General features: G+C 39.5%; 1 protein-coding gene across 2 annotated transcripts in view; it reads right to left on the reverse strand.

The window, feature by feature from the left end:
- DYM (dymeclin) overlaps positions 1–26102 on the reverse strand; it is a 344284-nt gene that overhangs the window by 201178 nt on the left and 117004 nt on the right. For both annotated transcript variants that reach the window (XM_046025177.1, XM_046025176.1), the window contains exons 9-11: positions 8415–8597; positions 4341–4519; positions 2136–2261 (exon numbers count right to left, since the gene is read on the reverse strand). In XM_046025177.1, the coding sequence (XP_045881133.1) occupies positions 2136–2261; positions 4341–4519; positions 8415–8597 (488 nt within the window). The remainder of the gene's footprint in view (positions 1–2135; positions 2262–4340; positions 4520–8414; positions 8598–26102) is intronic.

Genomic DNA, 26102 nt, shown 5'->3' on the forward strand with positions numbered 1-26102 from the left:
TTTTTTTTTTTTTTAAAGATTTTATGTATTTGAGAGAGAGACAGAGACAGCGAGAGAGAACATGATTGGGGAAGAAAGGGAGAAGCAGATTCCCCACTGAGCGGGGAGTCTGATGTGGGGCTCGATCCCAGAATGCTGGGCTCATGGCCTGAGCCAAAGGCAGACACTTAACCGACCGAGACACCCAGGAGCCCCAATTTAAATGTTTTTAAAAATTATGTCAGTTTTTGTTTCTTATTAAAGATAAATGTTATAGGGGCACCTGGGTGGCTCATCATTAAGCATCTGCCTTTGGCTCAGGTCATGATCCCAGGGATCTAGGGTCAAGCCCCACATCGGGCTCCCTGCTCAGTGGGAAGCCTGCTTCTCTCTCTCCCACTCTCCCTGCTTGTGTTCGCTCTTCCGCTGTGTCTCTCTCTGTCAAATAAATAAAATCTTAAAAAAAAAAAAAAGATAAATGCTATAAAAAAATGAGAAAATCAGTACAAATATTTTCTCTGTGGTATTTTACTAAACCATAAGAATCAAGAAATTTGTATGTTTTATCCTCTTTCTACAGTGTCAAGATTCCCTAAATCTTAGTTGAAATGATGGTCACACCATATAAGAGACCAAAAAAAAGTTTTAATGGAACATCATCAGAGAAGAATAAACACGCCACAGAACTCTACTGAAGACAAGAAGAAAAAAGTGTCTGTATCCAATGAAGCATGAAAGCCCTAACCCCTTTTTCTTCTTAACCCCCACAGCGGGAAGACTGGAAGAGCCCCTCTGAGAAACTCATCAGCCCAAAGAACAGGCCTACAGAGAACAGCGTGCCCAGAGAAACAGACCATGCAGAGAGTTAAAAGCAAGTCAAAGTCCCGCCCACACACAGAACTTACAATCAACTTTTCACTGCCTTACTTCTAAATAAAGAAAACACTGATCACCAAACATGTGACTTAAGCCTCCACCATGGCCAAAGACAGAAGGTCAAAGGAGAAAATGAAATTAAGAAGATATGCAATGTATGTTAATGTACCTAGAGGGAATTCTCCGTTTTGTTGCGGTATGGGAGCTCAATTAGTGATGGATACATGAATAAAAACTGGGCAATCGCGTGCTACAGAAAAACCAAAACAGGAACAAGAAAGGAAATGCAATGATCATACATTACATAGCTGAGCTAAGAATACTAGTTAATCATAAGCATGAAAAAGCTGAGTTCTCAAGCTGAAAATGGTAATAAAATGGAAGCAGGGGAGGGAGTCTATGAGTGGAAAGGGGACTGGGAAGCCAGAGGGAACAGGCATGATGTGCAGGAAGGAGAGCTAATTATGACTTATTTTCCATTTTAGGAAGAGGATAGTTAATATCTAAATCTGGAAAATCAAGAAATAACAAAATAAGAACGTTATTTAGAAACACGGGCAACACTGGTCTTTGGGGAGGGGGAATCAGGTGTCGCAGGGTAGACGTGGGATGTATTATGTTGCATCAAAACCTGGTATATAAGTTTTAAACCTTCTATATAAGTTTTAAAACAATGTGTACATGTGTTGGGGTGCCTGTCTGGCTCAGTCAATGTTTGAGCCCCACATTGGGTGCAAAGATTACTTAAAAATAAAATCTTAAAAAACACTATACACATGTGTTACTTTGACACAAAGAAAATACGAAGAGGAAGATAAAAATCAGTTTGGGGTTGGAACTCACCCATAAGACTAAAACTGAAAGAGTTAAATTATGTTACATTGTTTTCAAAAACATAAAACAATTTCTCAGGCTTCTTCTCTTTACTTCCTATTCTTTCACTTACTCTGTATACAAGATGCAACCTGTTTGACAATTTCTGCCACAACTAAGAAGGAGAAATGAAACAGAGAGGAAAAATGAACTCAGTGGCAGCAAAAACATTTGCCTCAGTTACTGAGGAAACCATTCTGACAGAGGTTTTAATAGTGGCTAATAGTCATTCAGAAAAAAAGCACTTCATAAATCTGAAGACAGGCACACCATTTCTAAGTCAGATTCTTGTGGAAACATCTACCAGAAGGAAGAGAAGGAAGAAATGCTAAGGCTGCAGTAAATCTTGTGGAGGGACCTGCCTATTCTGTAACTCTGAAACTCTAAGCAAAGTAACGGTAACTTACCACTTCGTGAATTGATCTATTAAAGCCATCGTCTTCTGTGAGGATCAATAATATTATAAGGGCCATATACACATGGTGTGAATTTCTTTCTTCGACATGATACAGAATCTCGAGAATTGGTAAAACCTATCAAACAGAAATTTTAATTTACTATTTCAATTACTTTAAGACAAATGTTTTCAACCTTCATGCTTTTATTATATACCGTTTTAATTTCATAGTTATAGGTTTCTTTAAAGGGAAAAGAAAACCACACAAACGCCTGAAAGTACTTTCCCCACATATAGCTCCAACACCAATAGAGAAAACAATCACCCTGGATGACAGTGTGCTACCACCTCAAGAGTGGGTCTGCAGAGACCACTTAGGCTGATATGTGAAGTAGAAGTAGAAGCAGGTCTGCCTCTAGTCTAGCAGGAACTTATATACAATAATGTATTTTTACAAATACTAATGTGTCAAATATTACCTTAATAGGAAAGACTGTAGAATAAAATTATTAACAAAATCAGATCAGCCCAATAAATTTCCTAATAACACATTTTCTAATCATAGTCCCAATATTATAGAATAAAGGTAAAAAGACAGATAAGGACATAAGTTGAGACATTATCAAAATAATCTATATAAGTTAAAAACAAAAATGAACATATAACCCTCTACCCCCACTCCAAAAAAACCCTCCAAAACAAAACCTGTTAAGTGTTTACTGGTGGTGTATGTCATCATGTAGAGATGTCTGTTCCCTGCAAATTCTTAGGTACCAACATACTTATCATGGAACTTTCTAGAACAGGTGGTGTCCTGGGCTTTCTGCTTACTGCCATCATTTCCCTGAGGATACATCACGCTCAGAATTGTCTTTGCTTATTCTCACTCACCCCTCCATAAACAAGCCATCTCCCAAGTTTTTACTCACATGAGCAGTACACTGTTACATCTAATTTTACTACTTAAAATAACCAATGTTTCCCACAGATAGCTGGTGTGCAGACAGGTTCGCTCATCACGTATTTTTTTTTTATTTTTATTTTTTTTTATTTTTCAGCGTAACAGTATTCATTCTTTTTGCACAACACCCAGTGCTCCATGCAAAACGTGCCCTCCCCATCACCCACCACCTGTTCCCCCAACCTCCCACCCCTGACCCTTCAAAACCCTCAGGTTGTTTTTCAGAGTCCATAGTCTCTTATGGTTCGCCTCCCCTCCCCAATGTCCATAGCCCGCTCCCCCTCTCCCAATCCCACCTCCCCCCAGCAACCCCCAGTTTGTTTTGTGAGATTAAGAGTCATTTATGGTTTGTCTCCCTCATCACGTATTTTGTCCTTAGTGTCACTTTGACATGGAACATACTCTTCAAATGAATTCTAACATTCGATGTTAACTCAGTATATTATCTTTAACACTGAAAAAACGGCCACCAAATCCCTGGTAAATCCTGCTGTCGACCTGTAAAACCCGGTACAAAGGGAATATTCCTATTGTCACCAGCAAGTGCTGGCTATTTAGGGATGTTCACAATTCTGTTAACGTATAAATAACCCACAGGTATCTCTATAGAATGTATTTCAATTATATTATTAACACCTTGGTGAGGTAAGGTTACTTCCCACTCACAGAAACATTTTTGTTTACACATTAGTTACAAATGGAAATCTGTGATTCCCTACCGGAGTTTTTCACTCACATAATAAAGGAATAGTGTACACGTAAATTGCTATCTGGCATAGGTGCCCTAAAGAAACTTTAACAAGTTTTAACAAGTTTAACTCCCAGAACTGAGATCAGGCAGACCTCAAGCCTAAGCCTCCCAAAGGGATGGGACACATGGGAAACTAAGCTTAGCCATGTTCACCAGGAACTTGCTGTGACTGGGACTAGCTACAGGCACTTGGTGGATGGACATTTAGCATCTGAAAAGAACCACCAGGGCATAAAAACTTGAGAATGGTGGCAGTGCTTCCTGAAGGACTCCATCAGACGGGATCCTGGGCAGGGAGAGACGCGGAGGACAGGGAAGCCATGTGGCGTGTCTCCCACACCGTAAACTTCATACCCCCATCTGTGCCTGGTGGCAGGTCCCCGTCAATCTCTCAACCATCACCTTTGCAACTAGGCAAACATACCTTACCCTCCCGGGAAAAGAAACTGCTTTTCAAAAGATAAAACAATATAAAAAGTCTGAAATGTGTATGTGATACTTACAAGATTTTCCATATCTGTGCGAGCCAACATGTATGTTCTAACATTACTGTTCTGATGGAGCAACGTGTACAAGAGGAGAGTTGCCTGGTCTGATGTCTGCTGTTCACACAGGGCTGTGTACAAACTGTTGAAGTTAATCTGGAAAGTGTGTGGAACTGATGAGGGGAAAGGACTGCTGTCTGGAACAGAGAAACCACAACATTTTCAAAATATTATGTCAGTATTTTCTGGACCATGCCTCATGTAAATAAGAAAAACACTGTTCACATGTACCATTCATTTCCCATCGACTTGGTATGTCACTACATTTCAGATTCAAAATTTCAATTTATATTTTAAGTTTTATTTGAAGAACTAATGTAAAGCATGGTGCCTAGAGTTGGATCACACTATTGTATAACTGAAATTTGCTGAGAGAGTAGAACTGAAATGCTCTCATCAAAGTTAAAAAAAAAAAAAAAAAAAGGCAGGGACAGTTTCTCTGTACTATCTAAACCGAGGCTTTCCAATGACTAAATATATGCGCAAATACGACTTGAGGGGAACTTTTTATCTTAAAAAAAAAAAACCAAAACAAGGAAACTAAGTCACACACTTTGACTTTATTAGGATTTGTGCATTGATATAGCTGAATGAAACTGGCTGTAAGAACACAGGAGCTTAAATAAGCAGAGCCACAGGCCCAGGTCAGAGGTGCTCTAAGAGATACAATTTAAACATGGCAGCTTACATGTTCTATCACCAAAACTGAATAACCACCAATCCCAAATAAAAAATATTGAGACAATGAATACAGAAGTTTCTAAATAAAACAGTAAATCCTTTTGTAAGGGTTAAAAGAAAAATACAGGGGGTGCCTAGGTGGCTCAGTGGGTTAAAGCCTCTGCCTTCGGCTCTGGTCATGATCCCAGGGTCCTGGGATTGAGTCCCGCATTAGGCTCTCTGCTCAGCAGGGAGCCTGATTCCTCCTCTCTCTCTCTCTGCCTGCCCCTCTGCCTAATTGTGATCTGTCTGTCAGGTAAATAAATAAAATCTTTAAAAAAAAAAAAAGGAAAAATACAGAAGTTTCTAAATAAAACAGTAAATCCTCTTGTAAGGGTTAAAAGATCTTTTCCAAGACCAGCCCCACTTCAAGCTGAGTTAATTTTTTTCAAATGAGTTAAGTATGGCTCATTCAACAATGTCCCCAATCCATTTATGAAGAAAAGAACTAGGATAACATCATATCATTTAGCTAGTTTTATTTTTTTAATTCTTATTTTTATTATTTATTGAGTTAGTAAGTTAACTCTACGTGGGGCTGAAACTCATGACCCTGAGACCAAGAGCTGCACACTCCGCTGACCGAGCCAGCCGGGCGCCCCTCGCTAGTTTTAAAGTATTATCAGCATCAGTATGATCAGCATTACCGTCTACACCAGAATATGGTGACGCTCAAACAACTATCGGAAAATGTATATAATTTTTTGGTAAACCTTTTTTTTAAAATAGAGTGACTAGCATGATGAAAACCATAAATCACAACCCATGTGGGAAAATTCCTGATACTGACAGTGCCCTTTTCCTACCAATTAACTGGACTTGCTCAGACACTGAAGCCAGCAGAGTACGCAAGCCAAAAAGGAAGGAAAGACAGGTCCACGGACTTGGAGAAAAGTATAATCTTATCAGATAAAACACCAGAACGTGATAGCACAAGTTGATATTTTAATATCTTAAAAAGAACCAAGACTTTTAAAAAAAAAAAGGAGACAGAACCACTAGCAATAAATAAATAAATAAAAATAAAATTTTAAAAGCACGGCTTTAGCATCTCCCAAAGCTTTACTCTTACGGAAAACAAATGTGTGCCAACACTGTCTTTGATAGCACAGTCCTGTACCTCTCAGATTCTTCTAAACTGTACACTTGTGAGAATTATCTTAAATATGTCTTCAGTTTTACTACAAAATGCCCTTACTTTTCCTCCCACATTTAAGATACAGGTTATTTTTTCACTAACACGGTATTTTTGACAGTTGTTTCATGTAACTAACTTATTTTTGCAAAGGAACGTGAAAGGAAGCATTGCAGGTAATCTGTTAGTATGCAAATGACTAGAGCACCTACAGAACTCTCAGTGGAGGAGGATTCTGGAAACGCTACGCCTCATTACGAAGTAATGTGTTCGCCAGCTGTATACACCTGGCTGCAAATGGATTATTTGTGTTGTGTGTCTCCATAACATTTAAATATTACTAGCTAAGAAGCGCTATGAACTAAGTCATTATACTGACAGCTTTCCATGTATTATCCCTTATTTAATGCATACAGTGACCATGTCATTATTTTGACCAGTTTCACAAAGGATGAAATAGAGGCTTGTAGAGATTAACTTTTCCAAGATAAGCCCCAGGTAAGTCTTCACTACTCCATTACACTGCTTAAAATTATGTCAATAATATAGTGACTTTATACTATAATAAAAACCCACTTAATTTTCATAAGAACCCTGTGAGGTAGAGATTATAACCCCTGCTTTACAGATAAACATATTGGTCTTTAAAGAATAAAAAATGGGATATGAACCCAAGGCAGTCTAACCTTAAAGTCAATGTTCAGAATCATTGCACGAAACGATCCACCAGAAAGATGGCTATCCCCAAAAAGGTTCAACCTTAAAAAGTTGTAACACCTGGCCTGAGCATCAAAAGTAACAATAAATACCATATACGGAACATCTGGTTATGTTGTAAAATGTGAGCTTATTGCTTTCAAACCTTACCTTGCATAGTATTTATGCAAATCCTATTAGATGATGTTATCCCCATCTTACAGACAAAGCCAGGGAGGCCTGATGTTAATAAGCAAACTGTAGAAGGCCTCACAGCTCTGAAGTGACAGAATTGTGGCATAAACTTAGATCTGCTTGACTCCAAAATTTGCTCTCTTAACCAGTAAGCCACTATAGAATGGTAATGGAAATAGGAAAGCATTCTCAGATACATGAGTTTTCATTTTTTTCTCTATCAAATTGTTGATTAGAGATTGAGATTGAGACTCCCTATTATTGTTTTCCCCTACAAATAATAATACTAGTGGCAAAGGAACCTCCAGGTGGCACACTCACACACTTGTAAGAAACATGCATGAGAACTCTGGAAAGGAACATGGTAACACGTATCAGAAGCTTTAAGAATGGTGCTATCCAATAACTTCACTTTTAACCCATCTTAATTATACTAGTGTTCCATAAATCTTGAAAATCTAGCTACTGTATTAATTTGGCCTATGGAGTATAACTCCCCCCCCTTTGTAATGAGGTGTAATCTTTTGATTAGAGATTATTCTTTCAACATGGAACTAACTACTCAAGCTCTACTTCAGAGCGAGTTAGAGCCCACAGGCAAGCCCATCACCTGTTTTGGAAATAAGTTTTAGTGGAAACCAGTGATGCTGGTTTCCACATCCTTATTATCTGTGCCTGCTTTTATGCTACGACAGCAGAGGTAAAAGGTAGTGACAGACAACGTATGACCCCACAAAGCCATCTGCTCCTTTGCAGAAAAAAGTTTGCCGAGTTCTAATTTTTAGTTTTATAAAACTCTAACTGGAATACAGACTTTAAATGAGAAACTTCAAACAACCTATCATTTGGAGTTTTCTGGTTAATTTCTATCTCTAATAGGTAGGACAGGCAGATCTAAATTAAGCAAACTCTGGCTTGGTTATCTCTAGATAAAAATGAAAATTTAAATGGATATAAAGAACCACAGCTCTCATCTAAGATTTATTTGACTTTTCTGTGAATACAGACAGAAGAGTCTGTTTTTCTCATCTTTGACCAACATGAAAATATACAAATTGAGAATCATCTTCATAACTATAAAAAAATAAACAAATATGTGTAAGCAACACCCTCTTTCCTCATAAGAAAGAATATTCAGGGGCGCCTCGGTGGCTCAACTGGTTGAGCATCTGACTCCATTTAAGCTCACGTCTTGATCTCAAGGTTGTGAGTTTGAGCCCCATGTTGGGCTCCACGGTGAGCGTGAAGAAGGGAGGGAGGAAGGGAATGAACAAAGTAGCACAAACCTTGCGTATTCTTAAAGGACATGATGGCTTGTCTGTAGGGGTTTGGTGCATCCGCAGCATCAGTCAGGTTGGCCAGCACCAGCAGAAGCAAGAGACTCTGGTTGGCCAGAGGGGAAGACAGTTCGGGAGAGGCAGCTGCTTTGCTGCCCACACCACCCAGTGTGAAGACAGTCCAGAGGCCAGCTTGAGAAGAAAACACACAGTTAAGATGTGCTGGGACTGGTAAGATGGATGTACATGTTTCTGTACGATATTCTCTACTTTTAAAAAATTCTGCATTTTTGAAATTCTATACTTTTTAATATTTAAAAGTTTGAAATAACATTTTTCAATTATTAAACTGAAACAAGCTCATTACTTGAAAATTCTCATACTGCCAAAGGATATAAAATTTTTAAAGACTACCGCTCCCTACTCCCATAATTCCACTTCTACTTCCCATAGATAACCACTAATAAGTCTCCTATATCTTTCTAGATTTTCTTAATATAGCAAAGCATTTACATAATCATAATAAAATTTCATGTACAATTTCATACCAATATCTTTGAAAACTTAAGCAAAATATTAAAACATCTAGGAAGATACAAAATACCAAAATTGGCCAAAGACAAAAATATGAATGGACAAATAACCTTAGAAGAGTGGGAAATGGGGTCAAAGAGCTAGCCCTAATAACCAAATCAAGCCCAGATGTTTTATAAGTAAGTCTACCAAGCTCTCCCAGTACAGAAAATTCCCGTATTATCTGAATAGCTCCAAAGTACACAACAAGAGGCATATTCACACAACTCATTTGACAAAGCCTGAAAAAGGCTCCTGATACAGAAACTGAGTAACGACTGCATTTAAAACAAGAGGCCACAGACTGCATGGAGCACTGGGTGTTATATGTAAACAATGAATCATGGAACACTACATCAAAAACTAATGATGTACTGTATGGTGACTAACAAGAAAAAAAAAAGATTAAAAAAATAAAAAATAAAAAAACAGGGAGAAATGCAAAGCAGATGAAACCTTAGAGAAAAATTTGTTAAAAGGACAAATGCATGATAATCAGGAAAGTTTTGTTTCTGAAATGAAAGAACTGCTCATTATTCTAGAAATATATTAATTTACAGGCATACCTCAGAGATATTGCAGGTTTGGTTCCAGACCACAGCAATAAAGCGAAGAGTATTGTGATAAAGTGAATCAAATGAATTTTTTGGTTTCCCATTGCATCTAAGAGTTATGGTTACACTATATTGTAGTGTATTAAGTGCACAAAATAGCATTATGTCTAAAAAACCAATGTACATATCTTAATTAAAAAATACTTCAATGTTAACAAAAATGCTAACTAACCATCATCTGAGCTTTCTGCTAGTTCTAATAACTGATTACCGATCACCATGACAAATATAACATTAATGAAGAAATTTGAAATATTGTGGGAATTACCAAAATGTGATATAGAGATACAAAGTGAGCAAATGTGGTTAAAAACATGGGGCTGCGCATCGGGCTCTCTGCTCGGCAGGGAGCCTGCTTTCCCCTCTCTCTCTCTGCCTGCCTCTCTGTCTACTTGTGATCTCTCTCTGTCAAATAAATAAATAAAATCTTTAAAACAAAACAAAACAAAAAAAAACACATGGGGCTGATAGGCTTGCTCAATTCAGGGCTGTCAAAACCTTAACAAACAAAAGGCAGTACCTACAAAGCACAACCAGCCAAAACACAGTAAAATGAGGTATGCGTGTATTTCTAGTCAGTTTGAAAAGATTGAGAGAAAGATAATCTGGCCAATTTTTAAAATTAAACCTAAGGGGCGCCTGGGTGGCTCAGCGGGTTAAAGCCTCTGCCTTCGGCTCAGGTCATGATCCCAGAGTCCTGGGATCGAGCCCCGCATCGGGCTCTCTGCTTGGCTGGGAGCCTGCTTCCTCCTCTCTCTCTGCCTGCCTCTCTGCCTACTTGTAATCTGTATCTGTCAAAACAATAAATCTTAAAAAAAAAAAAGATTAAAAAAAAAAAATTAAACCTAAAACCTATTAAGAATTCTTACAAGCCAGAAAAGTAAAATAACCTCTTTTGATTCTAAAGTCTATCTAATCAGAAATCCCCAGTGACCACACACTGGAAGAACTCCCACCATTATCACCCACATCACCACCGTACTACTGGTGCTCCAAGCAAAAGCATTAAGGCAAGGGGAAAAAAACAGACCTCCTCCTCACCCCCCAAAACGGAAAAACATTTCATTATTAACAAGCAACCTGACTATGCACTGTCCGATAGAGTAGCCACTGGCCACAAGCCACTGTGGGAACTGGACACCTGAAATATGTTTAGTCCCAAATGCATTGTGCTGTAAGTATAAAATACTGAATTCTAAAGACTTAATACAAAAGTAAAAATTTCACACTAATTTTTTAATTTTGATTCCATGCTGATATTGTAATATTTTGGACATATTCTATTAAAGAGTATTGTTAACATAAACTTCAACTGTTTCTTTTTATTGTCTGAATAAAACTACTAGAAAATTTTAAATTACGTATGTGGTTTGCATCTAGGCTCACATTTCTTTCGGACAGAGCTTCTCTAGGACACCAAGAGAATCAACTGACACACTATTAGAACTAATAGGTTTTGTTCTACAACTAAAAAGATCAACATATAAAAAAATCAAAAACCTACCTACACACAAGCAATAAATAACTATAAAGCCCAATCACTATAGCAACAAAGCCAATAAAATCTTCAAGAATCAACACAAAAGAAATGTGTAAGACCATCAGAAAGATAACCTGACTTTGAGACTGAATTAATATATAGGTACAACATATTTCTGGACAAGAAGGCAATACCGCAAGGGGCACCTGGGTGGCACAGTCAGTTGAGCGCCTGACTCTTAGTTTCAGCTCAGGTCATGATCTCAGGGTCATGAGACTGAGTCCCATGTTGGGCTCCATGCTCACTGTGGAGTCTGCTTGAGATTCTCTCTCCCTCTCCCTCCACCCCTCCCGCTCATGCTCTCTCCAAAATAAATATTTTTTTAAAAGGCAATACTGCAAAACTGCCCCTCAGTTAATCTAAAATTCAGTACAACTACTATCAAAATGCCAAGAGGAATTTATGCAGTATTTTGTAATACAGAGCAAATAAAATATTGCTGGATGTAAAAATACATAGGAAATGGTTTCTAAGAAGGACTAACCTCGGGAGGAATGTTCTGGGTTAAACAGCAAGACTTCTATAAAGCTAAAGTCACTTAAAAGCATGATACTGGCAGGAGACAAATTAGTCTGATGGACCAGAAATGTGTTCAAGTTCAGAAACAGAACCACATATATTTGGGAATTAACCTTATGATACAGGTAGTATCCAAATCAGTGAGAAAAAAAAACCAAAATTCTAGAAATGTCTCTGGGACAGTAGAATTTAGTCATTTACACAGTATTTAATTATAAAAGTATGTGTGTAAACCTTGAGTTGAGAAAGGCTTTTTCTCAAACAGAAAACAAAATTCAAGAAGATAAAAAGAAGGGTAAGTTGACTACTTAAGATATGAAATACTTAGATGTGATTAAATATAACCTAAACAAGTAAGAGAAAGTATCTGCAACATACAAAATAGAAAAAGATATTTATTTTTAAAAAGAGACCCCCTGTAAATCAGTAAAGAAAGCCAACAACCCAAAATAAAAGTGGGAACTAAAAATTCAAAGCAATAAAAGAGAAATTAATGTGATAATAAGATCATTCAAGAAAACAAAATTTTTTTTTAAAGATTGTAACACAGATTGGTAACGGTATGTAAGAAAATAACCAACAGTGAGAAATCAAAGTGGTACCAGATTTTTGAAGGATATTTGGCAGTTCTCCTGGAAACTAAAAATGCACTCCCCTATCAACTCAGCAATTTTTCTTATACTAGAGAATTCTTGAATAGGCACACAAAGAAGCATGTATAAGAATATTTAATAATGTTTATAAATGTGAGATAACAGAGACAATGTAAAAGTTAACCAACAGTAAATGGTTACAATAAGCTATGGCTTATCTATACTACAGAATACAGTATGAGTTAAGATATCTATGTATTGGGGCGCCTGGATGGCTCAGTGGGTTAGGCCGCTGCCTTCAGCTCAGGTCATGATCTCAGGGTCCTGGGATCGAGTCCCGCATCGGGCTCTCTGCTCAGCAGGAAGCCTGCTTCCCTTTCTCTCTCTCTGTCTGCCTCTCTGCCTACTTGTGATCTCTCTCTGTCAATTAAATAAATAAAATCTTTAAAAAAAAAAAAGATATCTATGTATTAACAAGGAAAGATCTCTAAGATATACTAAGATTAAAAAAAAAAAAAAGACAAGCTTCAGGAAAACTGAGGCAATAATTTAAAAATTACCCACCCAAACCATGTGTATGTGTAAATATTAAAAACAAAAACAAAATAAAATCTTAAAAAAGGCGGGGGGGGGGGCCTGGGTGGCTCAGTGGATTAATCCTCTGCCTTCAGCTCAGATCATGATCTCAGGGTCCTGGGATTGGAGCCCCACAATGGGCTCTCTGCTCAGCAGGGAGCCTGCTTCACCCTTTCTCTCTGCCTGCCTCTCTGCCTACTTGTGATCTCTCTCTGTCAAATAAATAAATAAAATCTTAAAAAACAAGCAAAGAGGAAGGACTCCAAAAAGCAGACACTTAACTACAGAGAACAAACTGATGGCCACCAGAGAGGAGATGAGTGGGGGATGAGTGCAAGAGATGAAGGGATTCAGGAGTGCACTTGTCATGAGCACTGAGCTAAGTACAGAACTGCTGGACCACTATACCACAGCGCACCTAAAACTAGCAGAACACTGTTAACCTTATGGGAATTAAAATTAAAACTTTAAAAAAAAAACCCAGGAAGGAAAAAATTTTTTTTAATTTAAAAAATTAAAAATAAATAATAATAAAAAAAACAGGAAGGACAAAGTGTACACCATATTGGCAACAGAAATTACCTCTGGCGTGGAATTCAAGAAAGACTTGTGCTTTATTTGTATACATTTTTTGTAAGAAGAACATAACCATTTAATTATTTAAAAATAAATGTAAAACAATAAAATTAAACAGAACAACACAGACCCCAGGGATATATGATTATGTAGGACATGGAAAAACTTGATTAGTATCTCATTAAGTGAAAATGCAAATCACAGGACAGCTATATATGCACACAAATAATACACCCCCTTGTTTTTTAAAACTGTAGCTACATCCCTCTGCACATAAAGGCAGCCACAGGTGGCTGGCAGGGTACACTGCTACCCGCAGTTAGCTCTGGCCACGGGCAAGGGTGAAGGGCACCTGAGGAGTCTCTTACTTCTTTCCGTGTTTCTTCAGTGGACTGCTCTTGTACAACATGGACGGATTCAAGCACAACTCCCAGTTAGGAACGTGAAAGAAACAAGTGAGGGAAGAAGAACAGTTCCTGGTCACCAGCCCCAGAAAATGTGATGCAGTGCACACTGGGGATAGGACTGTAATTTTGAAAACTTGAAAAAGCACCTTCTGACAATTCTGGAGGGAGAAACACCAACACATGAACACTGAGCAGACCTGAGGGGGTGGCAGTGGGCGTGATATTTTAGTCTTTGTACTCGGTTAGTTTTATTATTATTATTACTTATTATAACAGGCAGATGGCATTTGTAAAGAACACCTTTGTTAGGGAAATTAAATGTTTTTGTAAAGAAATTTTAAATGGAGGGCAAAATAAGCAAAACCGAAAAATGCTATTTTGCTTCAACTAACGTAAGCAGATACTTTTAATTTCTTCTTTATGCCGTCAACAGTTCAGAGTGAACATTTATTCATTCATTTCTAATATTTTACATCTTCAATTGAGCGCACTGTACAAAACGACCGCATGGATACCTGACAATTTATTTTTTCTTATATGAGTGTGGTCCTGCAAATCCCAAACTTTTTCTGTGAGCCAGTGGAATGACTTACTATTTACTCTGAAGAGGCTGTTATTGGGGGTGGGTAGAGAGGATGAACAGTCTTTCTGACCAAGTTTTGGAGGTCCTAAAGGTGTATACTGGGAAGCTCAAAGTGCGCAGCATATTCGGTATAAACCTTCAGGGTAGGCACAAGCAAACTTGAGGCCCAGCAAGAGAAGTGAGGGGAAGGATTTTTTTTTTAATGTAGGAAAGACTTTAAGATGATTGAGACAGAAGAAAAATTTCTGTTAAGCACTGTTCTCCCTGCTTTTCATTAGGAAAATCCAGGTATTTGAATAAAAATTATCAACTGACAACTGATTATTATACATCACAAATTTAAATTTACTCAAAACAGTCTTCATGAGACAGCTGAAAAACTTGAAGCATTTCATAAGAAACTCAAAATCATTTAAGAAAGTCCAACCAGTCTCCAAGTATTATTTGCTTTGGGACTAATTTGTTGTTTATCTTAACATTATAAAAACTTTCCAGTCACTTCCTTCCACTCAGAGTATGCTCCATGACTGTGTACCCCTACGTCCACCACCTGTGTGTTCCAGGATTGCAAGCAAAGAAAAACACAATTAGGAAGTTCAATCTGCAAGAAAAATGATCATGAAGTGCTCTCCGAGGTAAAAGATAAGTGGCTTTTTGCTTGTTTTTTGGATTCTCTTCAGAGCTGCACATCTTCACTAGGAGAAGAAATAAGAGCTGACTGCCACTGGAAGAATTTCACAAAATTCTGAGGGCACAACTTTACTTCCCTTTCTTCCCCCGCTTCAGGTTTCCCCAAGCTGGCGGAGAAGCCGCATATAATGTCAAATTCTTTAGTTGAGAAGCTAGCACAGCCCAGCCGGCCCCCACCACACACAGCCTCCTCCCTTTCCCTGGTAAATATTACTGCGATGCTGCCTTTCCTTATAGGGAGAAAAGAGGCAGCCTGCCATTGCCTACATTGTAGTTTAAACTGGCCCATAATGTTGGACCAGAATTCTTCCAAAAGTTCGTTTCTTTTTGTTGATCCAAGCCTCTGATCTATGACCCAAGAATCTCAGTGGAATTGCATTTTCCTGTTGGCAAACAAAATTTCTCTCCACCAGAAAAATAAGGGAAAGTTACAGTATATTTCCTTCTGTTCTAAAAAAGCAAATTAAGGATGGTCTCCCAAGTTTTTTAATTGTATCCCTCAGGTCTTCCAAATAAACTCTTAAAATAAAATTGATCTAACTAAAACCAGAAAGTACTGAAATCAACTAAAAGAACAAATCTGGTGTTGTTGGTTCAAGTTTTTTTAAAAGTACTGACTCAAAACTATTTATTCTTAACAATAAAAATGTGAGGAAAATACAAAGTATGATGAACGGAAACATCAGTAATCAAGGAAAAAAACAAAGTGTTGAACTCAAGCTTAAACATTATTTTATTAAGCCAACGAAGTTAAGGTAAACCGCTATTTTTTTATGTTACTAAACATGCCACTTGCCAAACTAAAATTAATCTCTTACATCTAATAAATGTATAACATTAATTATTCAATTGGAACTGTACAAAAAATAGTGATACTATACCATCTTCGGTTATAAAACCAATGCTAAAAGGGACATATTCATACATTTGGACCTATAATATTATAATGAACCAGGTATCAGGAAAAAATTAAGGAGAAAGTAGGTCAACTGTTAGAAATATGAATGAAAGTTCTGCTAGAGACATTTCTTTCTTTTTTTTTTTTAAAGATTTTTTATTTATTTATTTGACAGAGAGAGATCACAAGCAGGCAGAGAGGCAGGCAGAGAAAGAGGAGGAAGCAGGCTCCCTGCCGAGCAGAGAGCCTGATGTGGGACTCAATCCCAGGACCCTGAGATCATGACCTGAGCAGAAGGCAGAAGCTTTAACCCACTGAGCCACCCAGGCGCCCCTCCTAGAGACATTTCAATCAACACAAGTAAAAGACTATAATCAATCAATAAGTACATAGTAAGTACCTATTAGGGTGAGGCGCCATGGCAGTTACCAAAAGTACAAAGAACTAAAAAAAAGTCACACTTGGCCTCTAAAGAAGTTAACAGCAAAAAGGGAAGATGAGCAAACCACCACAATCCAATTTTAATTTTTAATTTCCGTAATGGTCTAACAGGGGCACCTGGATGGCTCACTCAGTTAAGTGCCTGCCTTCAGCTCAGGTCATGGTCCTGGGATGGAGCCCCGCGTCAGGCTCCCTGCTCAGTGGGGAGTCCATTTCCCACTCTGCCTCTCCCCTGACTCGTGCTTGTTCTCTCTCCTTCTCTCCCTTTCAAATAAATAAAATTAAAAAAAAAACTCTTAATGGTCTAACAGATACATCTAACTCTTAAACACCTGTGCATTACCTGGGCTATGTGTAAAATAGTAAAACAGTAGGAAAAGACAATGCTACCCATAAAGAAATGGAACATACATTCCAGGGCAAACCCGGGGTGGAGGGGAAGCCAGCTACTTGACCCTAATACCACACTCCCTTTTTTCCTTTTTATTAATAAAAAACCCTGGGACTGAGCTGGGCAGAACGACATTTCCTGGTCTTTCTGCAGCACACTACAGCCATTTGACTAAATTTCAGCCAACAGGATATGACTAGGAGTAGCATATGCAGTTTTCCGGTCATATCCTCAAAAAGAAATTATTTTCTCTTCACACCCTCACCTTTCCCCTGGGCTGGAACCAAGGCTTATGGGAGGCAGACAGATTCAACTTTGTCCATGAGGACACCACCCAAAGGGGATGGCAAAACAAGACAGAAGGAACTCTGGTCCCTGCATGACCTCAGGACGCAAACCTGCCTACACCTCTGGACCAGCTTAGAGTTTTGTGACAGAAATGTAAACCTATCTTGTTCAAGCCACTGGTATTTGACCTCTAATGAAAAGCCAAACCAATATCCTAACATAATTATGTGTTATAACATTCCAGAATATTATTGCTTGGTTTAGAGACACTTTTGTTTTTAACAAACAGTCATAATTTAAAAAAAAAAAAATTCCTTGCATGAAATTTGTAAAAACTTTCACAGGTGAGTGTAGATTCACATGTTCTTATAGAAAAACAATACAAGGGCCCCTATGTAGCCATCACCCATTGTTCTCTAACGTAACATCTTGTGAAACTATAGAACAGTATCACCACCAGGATAGGACATCGATATAGTCAAAACACAGAACAGTTCCATCACCAGTTAGGAGTATCTGCAGGGAAAAAAATACTTGTCTGATGATCACTAACTCTGAAGTTGATTTCTTTTAAGGGTCGCATACCAACCACGCAGGAAACTCACCAGCCCAGCTCTGTCCTGATGCCCATGCAATTGTATGCAGTCAGTCCACTGTGTAGTAAGGGCCTGCTACAGACTGGGCAAAGTGCAAGACAGCAGACTGACCCTGATGAACCCAAGGACACGGAGGCCCTAGGCATGGAGCTCACAGTCCAAAGGAGAAATGGACACAAAACAGAGACAAGCAAATAAACTGCACTGCATTTGCAGGGGACAAAACGAATGTTACCTAAATGTTCGGATGATCCTTGAAGGAAAAAACCAGTCCAGAAATCTATCAATAAACAGATTTATACACTTTTTATGCGTCTCAACCAAAGATGCTATTCCACTTCCTCCCATTTTTTAATTTTCTTTCATTTCTTCTTCTACATCCTTTCTAGCTTGGAAAATCATTTAAGGTCCACAATAATCTGTCTGCTCTCATACATAAAGCAAAAAATAACTCTTGACTCCTCTCTGCTCGCCCGGCACTTTGGTTATGTCTTTCCCCCATCACTCACTGCACCTACGGACCTCCATTACACTCATGCACCGTGTACATGCCCAAGACCTCCTGTGCACTCCCTGATGGAAAAGAGCTGCATCTTTTTCATGCTTTAAATCCTTACAGGGGTCGGCCTTCTTTTGTTCCTTCACTTACTGACTTCACTCACTTGTTTTCACTTTCTTACTTTGGTTACTTACCAAAGCATATTTTAAAAGTATATAAATAACACAGATTTTTATATTTGATACTTTTAAAAGTACATAAGTACCGATTTTATATTTGCTATTTAAAGGAAAAGCTTGCTATTTTTGAAGTTCTAAATACTGTCAAAATTGACTTTAATCCTGTATTTTAAATTACAGTGCCTTCAATGCTGATGAGGGTACTATGGGACTGGTACTTTTAGACACTAGTGGTGGGACTGTAAATGGGTACAATCTTTATAAAGGACAACCTAAGCAGTGCATGGGACAAGCATCAAAACTATACCGATCAGGGTGCCTGGGTGGTTCAGTTGGTTGAGTGTCTGACTCCTGATTTCGGCTCAGGTCATGATCTCAAGGTTGAGACTGAGCCCTGCATCAGGCTCCACACTGGGCATGGAGCCTACTTAAGATTCTCTCTCCTCTCCCTCTGCCACTCCCCTCTCCCTGCTTCACTTCTTTTTTTTTTTTTTTTAACACTTTACTTATTTATTTGACAGAGAGAGAGAGCTCACAAGTAGGTGGAGAGGCAGTCAGAGAGAGGAGGAAGCAGGCTCCCCACTGTGCAGAGAGCCCAATGCGGGGCTCGATCCCAGAACTCTGGGATCATGACCTGAGCCAAAGGCAGAGGCTTTAACCCACTGAGCCACCCAGGTGCCCCTCCCTGCTTCTCTTAAAAAAAAAAAAAAAAAAAAAAAAAAAGGAGGGGGCTGGGATAGTCCTCAAGTGACTCCTTTTTCTATGTAACCAACTTTAATAAGAAAACATGATCATGATGAGCACTGGGTGTTATATGCAACAGATAAATTACTGAACGCTACGTCTGAAACTAATGATGTACTATATGTTAAAAAAAAATAAAGCTATAAGTCAATTAAAAAAAGAAAACATGATCACTGCGACAATTATTTTTTTCATTTTAAAATGAACATAAAACAACAATATACACAATCTTGAACTACAGCTGGTCATACTACAGTACTGGGGAAGAGGGAGAAAGTCGCTTTTTACATGTGTTTACATTCAAAGCCCTCTTAAAATATCTGATGACTGCTAGTTCCTAAAACAATTTTGAGCCAAATTCAATTTTCCTAACACAAAACAACATGATATTACCACCCCCCAACCTGTCTCCCAAAAGGAATGCTTCAACTATTTCAAAAAAGAGAAAAAAAGGGGCGCCTGAGTGGCTCAGGGGTTAAGCTTCTGCCTTCAGCTCAGGTCATGATCTCAGGGACCTGGGATCGAGCCCCACATCGGGCTCTCTGCTCAGCAGGGAGCCTGCTTTCCCCCCTTTCTCTCTGCCTACCTCTCTGACTACTTGTGATCTCTGTCAAATAAATGAATAAAATCTTTAAAAAAAAAAAAAGAGAAAAAAAATAAATACACCATAAAGGAACAGAGGAAAATATTTAAAAAACTGATAGGACAGTAAAATATTTTATCTACCTGAGTAGTCTGAAATCTTTCAAAATCTCTGATGCACAATATAAGCCATATGGAACTTTTTTAAAAAAAGTTTTATTCCCAGGGCTCTTGGATGACTCAGTCAGTTGAGCATCTGACTCTTGATTTCGGCTCATGTCATGATCTTAGGATCATGTCATGCCCTGCATTGGGCTCTGCGCTCAGCACAGAGTCTGCTGAGAGTCTCTATCCCTCTGCCTCTCCCCCATCTTTCTCAAATAAAAAAATAAATAAAATATCTAAAGTTTTACTCCTTTAAGGAAATAGAACTGTTAAAGAAAAACTGAAAAATAAAAAAGTCCACTGAAATAATTCAGTATTTACAAAGATGATGCCTGTTTTTGAAAAGGAAAAACAATGAAAGGTAATAGAATTCGTCTATCTCAGTGAAACTCCACAATCACACAGCCCTAAAATATACATTTACAAGATCCTAAGATGCATCAGACACTATATTAAAGTGTAAAGCAGGGGCGCCTGGGTGGCTCAGTAGGTTGAACCTCTGCCTTCAGCTTGGGTTATGATCTCGGGGTCCTGGGATCGAGCCCCACGTCGGGCTCTCTGCTCAGTGGGGAACCTGCTTCCCTCTCTCTGTCTGCCTCTCTGCCTACTTGTGATCTCTCTCTCTGTCAAATAAATAAAATCTTTAAAAAAATACATAAAAATAAAAGTAAAGTGTAAAGCATTAAGAAAAACAAAATGAAATCTAGTGTCCTCAGAGATAAATCCTATCTCATGCAAAGATATTAGGTAAATTAACCGTCATCCATGAAATAAGAAAGGGGTCCTGTGAGTTCAGAGGACCAAGAGCCCCTCCTTCCAGAACAGGCCCCTATCTAGTTCCCAGTAACCTCATTCAATCGGGTTCCAATACTCACCCCTAGAACAGTGTTTCCCAAAACAATGCACTGATGACCAGAGGGATGGGTAAGTCTGGCATTTAAAAAGAAATTTTCAGTAGTTATGCATACTAGAAATATAAATAATTAGCATATCAATCTCAATTTTCAAAGACGTTACCATTTGGTTTAAGGATAGAGTAAAAATACACTTAAGATTTTGAAAAAATGGGGCGCCTGGGTGCTTCAGTTGGCTAAGCAACTGCCTTCAGCTCAGGTCATGATCCTGGAGTCCCGGAATTGAGTCTTGCATTGGGCTCCTTGCTCAGCAGGGAGTCTGCTTCTCCCTCGGACCCTCTCCCCTCTCATGCTCTCTCACTCTTTCTCTCTCTCTCTTTCTCTCAAGTAAATAAATAAAACCTTTAAAAATAAAAGATAAAAAAATTAAAAATGGGGTTTTACTCACCTCATAAGACGTTTTTAAAAAAGATTTTGAAAAAAGAATCATTTCAAAGGGAAATAAGTAAATGAAAATTCAAGTTGTACTCACATAACACAAAATCATAGCGGTTGCATGGATGTGGCTGAGCTGGGGAAATGCAGATCATATCGCCAAGCATTTGGCAGGTACATGTCCATAGGAGTCCCCCTCTTGACACTGAAAATGCCCTGTCCCCACAACATCTGCCCATGATGCTTCATGTGCAACTCCTTGGCACCCTGGCCACCCTTCCACACGCTGGTGATGAGGCATGTCCGACAAACGTAAATGTAGGTGTGTGTTAATGACAGAAGGGTAATGGCAGTCCCTTCCAGCAAGCTTTAACCAAACACCCACTCACTCCTCTCCTTCCACTGAGGAAATTCAGCCAGGTAATAGGTCACCCCTGTGAAATCCCAGGGCCTTATTATGTCTAGAATTTTCACTGTTACTATAAACTTCTTTGGTCTCCTGCGCATGGCCATATTACTGCCTACTCCTGGCTTACATGACTGTTTTTGTTGCTAGACTGTGGGTTCCCTGAGATGAGTGGTTTCCATTCTTCACTGTGGTTCAATTCCATTGTACCCTCCAGGGCCCAGTACCATTTTTTATATTAAATAAGAAAACAATGAGTAATTTTCAATTTTTCACTTCTGCAAGAGAATTTACTTTTTAATGTAAAAATAATATGAAATTCTTCAACTTCTCCAAACAAAAATCAAGATTTAAGTGTGAATCATGTATAAGATTTTGTCAGAAACTATCTAGATTAACACTATGATTAATACTCAAAAACACAGAGAATATATTTAAACACAGTATTAGTAACCAAAGAGAAGTGATTTGGAATCTACAAATAAAATCTTAGACTGACTGCCTATGTTAGCATTCAACATCCACTGGCGAAGGCGTAAATATGAATCAAACGACTGCCCATGAATGATGCAGTACAGGTGTACGGTATACAGCACAGACGTAGTCCTAACTTCAGGAGCCGACATTTTTTTCCATGTAGGTCTCCAGGTGTAATTTTTCTGGGGATTATAAACCAAGAATCTGTAACTGCTACTTCCTGGTTGAAAAACAACATTACAGAAAAGACGCAAAGAATTTCTTCTCAAAACTCTGATCATTTCAACTTAAAAAGAATTTTTAAATGCTTTAAAGATATCTACCATTAAAGAGCAGGATGGGAACTCAGGAGACACTGGGAAACTAGAATCTTTAAAATGAGACGACAGGGGCACCTGGGTGGCTCAGCGGGTTAGGGCCTCTGCCTTCGGCTCGGGTCATGATCCCGGGGTCCTGGGATCGGGTCCTGCATCGGGTTCTCTGCTCGGCAGGGAGCCTGTTTCCCCCTCTTTCTCTCTGCCTGCCTCTCTGCCTACCTGTGATCTCTGTCAAATAAATAAATAAAATCTTTAAAAAATAAAATAAAATGAGAGGACATCCATCCACAACTATCTGAAAAAGAGGATTCCAAATTCATGAATCCAGAAAATTCCCATGATATAAGTGTTCGGCAAAATGGGAGTTACAGGTGGTAAATCTGGGATATGCAACCTCCCGAGTGAGCGCTGTAGATCCAACGGTCCGAAAGTTATGAAATTGAAACAACACCCCAAGGCATTCAATATAATTCAACATGCCGTTAATACACACACTGACAGTAGTAGTCTGCAAAGTGAGTGTGGGGGGAGAAAAGGGTAGGACGCTGTGTTTCCCCTAAGAAATATGAAGACACTAATCTTTAGCGGCACGCGTTATCCAGACTGACACCGGTACCCACACTCAACCCATCTGTCAGGAAGTCACGTGTCTAGCATACCAGTAACCCAGGAACTGTGAGCAGAAATGGGGGTCCTCCATGCAACAGGGGTAACACAGGCAACTCACTCCTTCCTTCTCTTGTAGCATGAAGACACGTTCCATGGGTTAGGCTTAATTAACTAAGCTTAACTAAACTGACTCTCATAAACATCTATTTTAAAAATAATGGAGCCATAAAACCGTTTTAAACTTTCTGGCAAAGAAATCACACATAGAATATATAGCAAACATTCAAGGTGTAAGCAAACACCACCACAAAAGACAGCAGAGGCAACCTTCTGCTACCTGTGTGGGCCCTGTGAGACGCATTTTGGAAAATAAAAACAAAGACAATACTCATCAGATCTCTGAAGAAAAATGACTCTGAAATACAGTTATACCCACCATTATTAATAGTGAACATGGCTGTAAATATGTATGTTCTTTGGGATATTAAATGATGACACTATGAAGCCATCGTGATTAGCAAGACTTTTAAATACTCATCCAGATGACTGTTAATAATAATTTCTGTAATACCAAAAAAGGTTTTCTATATTGCTAAACATAATTTTATATACTTAAAGTTTGTACTGAATTGTGTTTTTCGGAAAACATCAATTTTGCAGATGTCTTATACATGATACATTAGTATAACAATTCGCTGACATCGGGGGCTGCTATAGGAGGTTATGCTGATGGGATGAGCAATAATGTGTAAAGGCCACCATGGTCCTGGGACTGCTCAGGGGAAGGGGCATGAGCAAAGAGAAGGAAACTAAGGAGGAAGAAAAAGAGCAGCTTCTGCATTCAATGATGACCTACACTAATTATGTTAAAACCTCGCCAAGCATTACTATTAATTCGCCCAATTTTACAGACGAATTAAACTCAACGCTAAGTTCTTTACTCAAGTCACAGAGCTAAGCAGATCTGCACCCTGTTGCTCTGAGTCTAAGGCAGATAGTCTCACCCAGTACCCTCACTGCCTTTCTGGCCTCCAAAACACTAAAGGCAGCCCCGGTCTTAGTTGTGAATTACTAGTTGAAACCTCACCAGAGATCAGTTCTTAAAGCACCTGGGATAGAACAGGCCTAAATTCAATGGATTTGCTATGAGGAGCATCATTCTGTGGTTCACAAATGAGCCCAGCCCCAAATTATCTAGCCAGATTCTCGACTTTTCAACCTCATCCACAGAACACTCTGTATTGTTGTTGGTTTTGCATGAATTGCCTTTTTGATTCTCCTACCTTCTGTCCATGTTGGTAATGCATCTGCATTTTTTTGACTTCTCCCTAAGGAACCATCTCTCCTGGGCACTTTGCCCTTTCTTATGGGGAGTAAACATCTCCTAAATTATCTCTTTGGCGAGCACGCTCAGATTCTTCAATGAATACACTGTCGGCACTGCGTTCAGGGTGCCCACCACCCTAAGACAGGAGACGGGTAGGGGTGTCCTTGTAACACGATGTACTGAGAGTGTTACGCAGTGGCATGGGGAAAAAAGATCTTGCTCTCCTAGGGCATTCCCAGGAAAGCTTCCCCAAAACAGCCTGTGAGCTGATTTCCTGCCTGTCAGCTGGTGTGCGCAGGTGAGTGAGAGAGCTACAGGCGGAGGGGACGAAGGCATTTTCAGTGCACGGACGGGATCACACAAAGCTGCTCAAGCACGACCCTTCTGCGTATCCAGAGCTTCGGCTGGAGGTATGGAGCGAGGTAAGCCTGGAAAGAGGACGGGCTGCGAGAAGCCCAGAGGACGGTGCTTCTCCGGGAATGCTCGCTCCACTGCCCAACTCTGAAGGGTGCCAAGCAGGCCAAGAATTCAAGTCCTTCCTGATGTTCACACAGGAGAATGACCATTATATAAGATTCATTTTCAGGTTCACCTATGATGGATACTGACCTATTATTAACCACTAAATCAGTCATGGGGTACTGTATTTGGTTTTCATAAACTAGAAAAAAGAATGACTAGAGCTTGGGGAAATCCTAAGTCAGCCTCCTGTCACAGCCTGCCTGCTATGCAACGCTTGTCCGTGCTAGAAAGCTCCTCATGCACACGCCTGCATGCACAGACCCATGCACAACAGGTGTTTGGGATTCCGGCACTACCCCTTTTGTTTTGGATTGGTCACGGTCTTAAATGATGCACTTCAAGCTTTTTAAATTACACATTTGTTAAATCAGCTTCAAAATGGTCAATTAAGAGGTTGTGGATTCGCTGGTGAGCCCTCCGGAACACAGTGATGCATGACTGGCAAGACCACACTCTACCAACCAGACACTCGTCCCCCCCGCTGGGATGCAACCAGCCAGCAGGCTGGAAAGGGAGGCTCACAGCGCTCGGAGTCCCTCAGATAAGACGCCTCTCTCCTGGGCCATGAGGCCAAAAGCCTCGCGAGGACAAACTGTCCAAAGCTGTATGTAGAACTGATCACTTATCTCCCCCTAAGAGAGCATCAGGACTAACCGTATTACATCCTTGTTTACCTCCATCCGCGAAGAGATCTGAAGCTGCCTCACAGAGCTAGGACAGCTCTTTCTCAGAGGACTTAGCAAGTGGTGACTTGCTTTTTTTCTCTCTACAGCCCACGTGCCACAGAGATGAGTCTCCGTTACTGTTCTCAACCACCTCTCTCCCGACAGTCCAGTGACCTTCCAACACCCCATCAAGCCTTGCTACCATCATCTACAGACATCACTGCTCCTTCTGCTCATTTTCTAGTAACTTGAGCACCTGACTTCCTATCTCTCCCTCAACACTACTCCGGTCCTCATTCTAAGCCACCCAATAATATGCCTCTTAGGCCCTGATCTGCTTATTCACTTCCTCTGTGCTACCTCAACTAGCCATTCCCATGGCTGCACCTGCCACGCGTTCTCTTTACTAATAATGGCGCCACTACCACAACTCTGAACCCATGCATTCCACTCCCTGGCCACCACCTCCCAGCTTTCCAGTCACCTCCTCTAGAACCAGACTCACACAACTTTTAACCTTATCCTGGCTATCACCACCCCCACGTCCTTGCTTCCCTCCTCACCCAGCTAAGATTCTACAGATGGCTCCAGGATCGCTCCCCTGCCCCCCTGTATTCTCCTTCCCAACTCC

This window comes from Meles meles, chromosome 12 (assembly GCF_922984935.1).
Source record: "Meles meles chromosome 12, mMelMel3.1 paternal haplotype, whole genome shotgun sequence".
NCBI classification, from domain to species: domain Eukaryota; kingdom Metazoa; phylum Chordata; class Mammalia; order Carnivora; family Mustelidae; genus Meles; species Meles meles.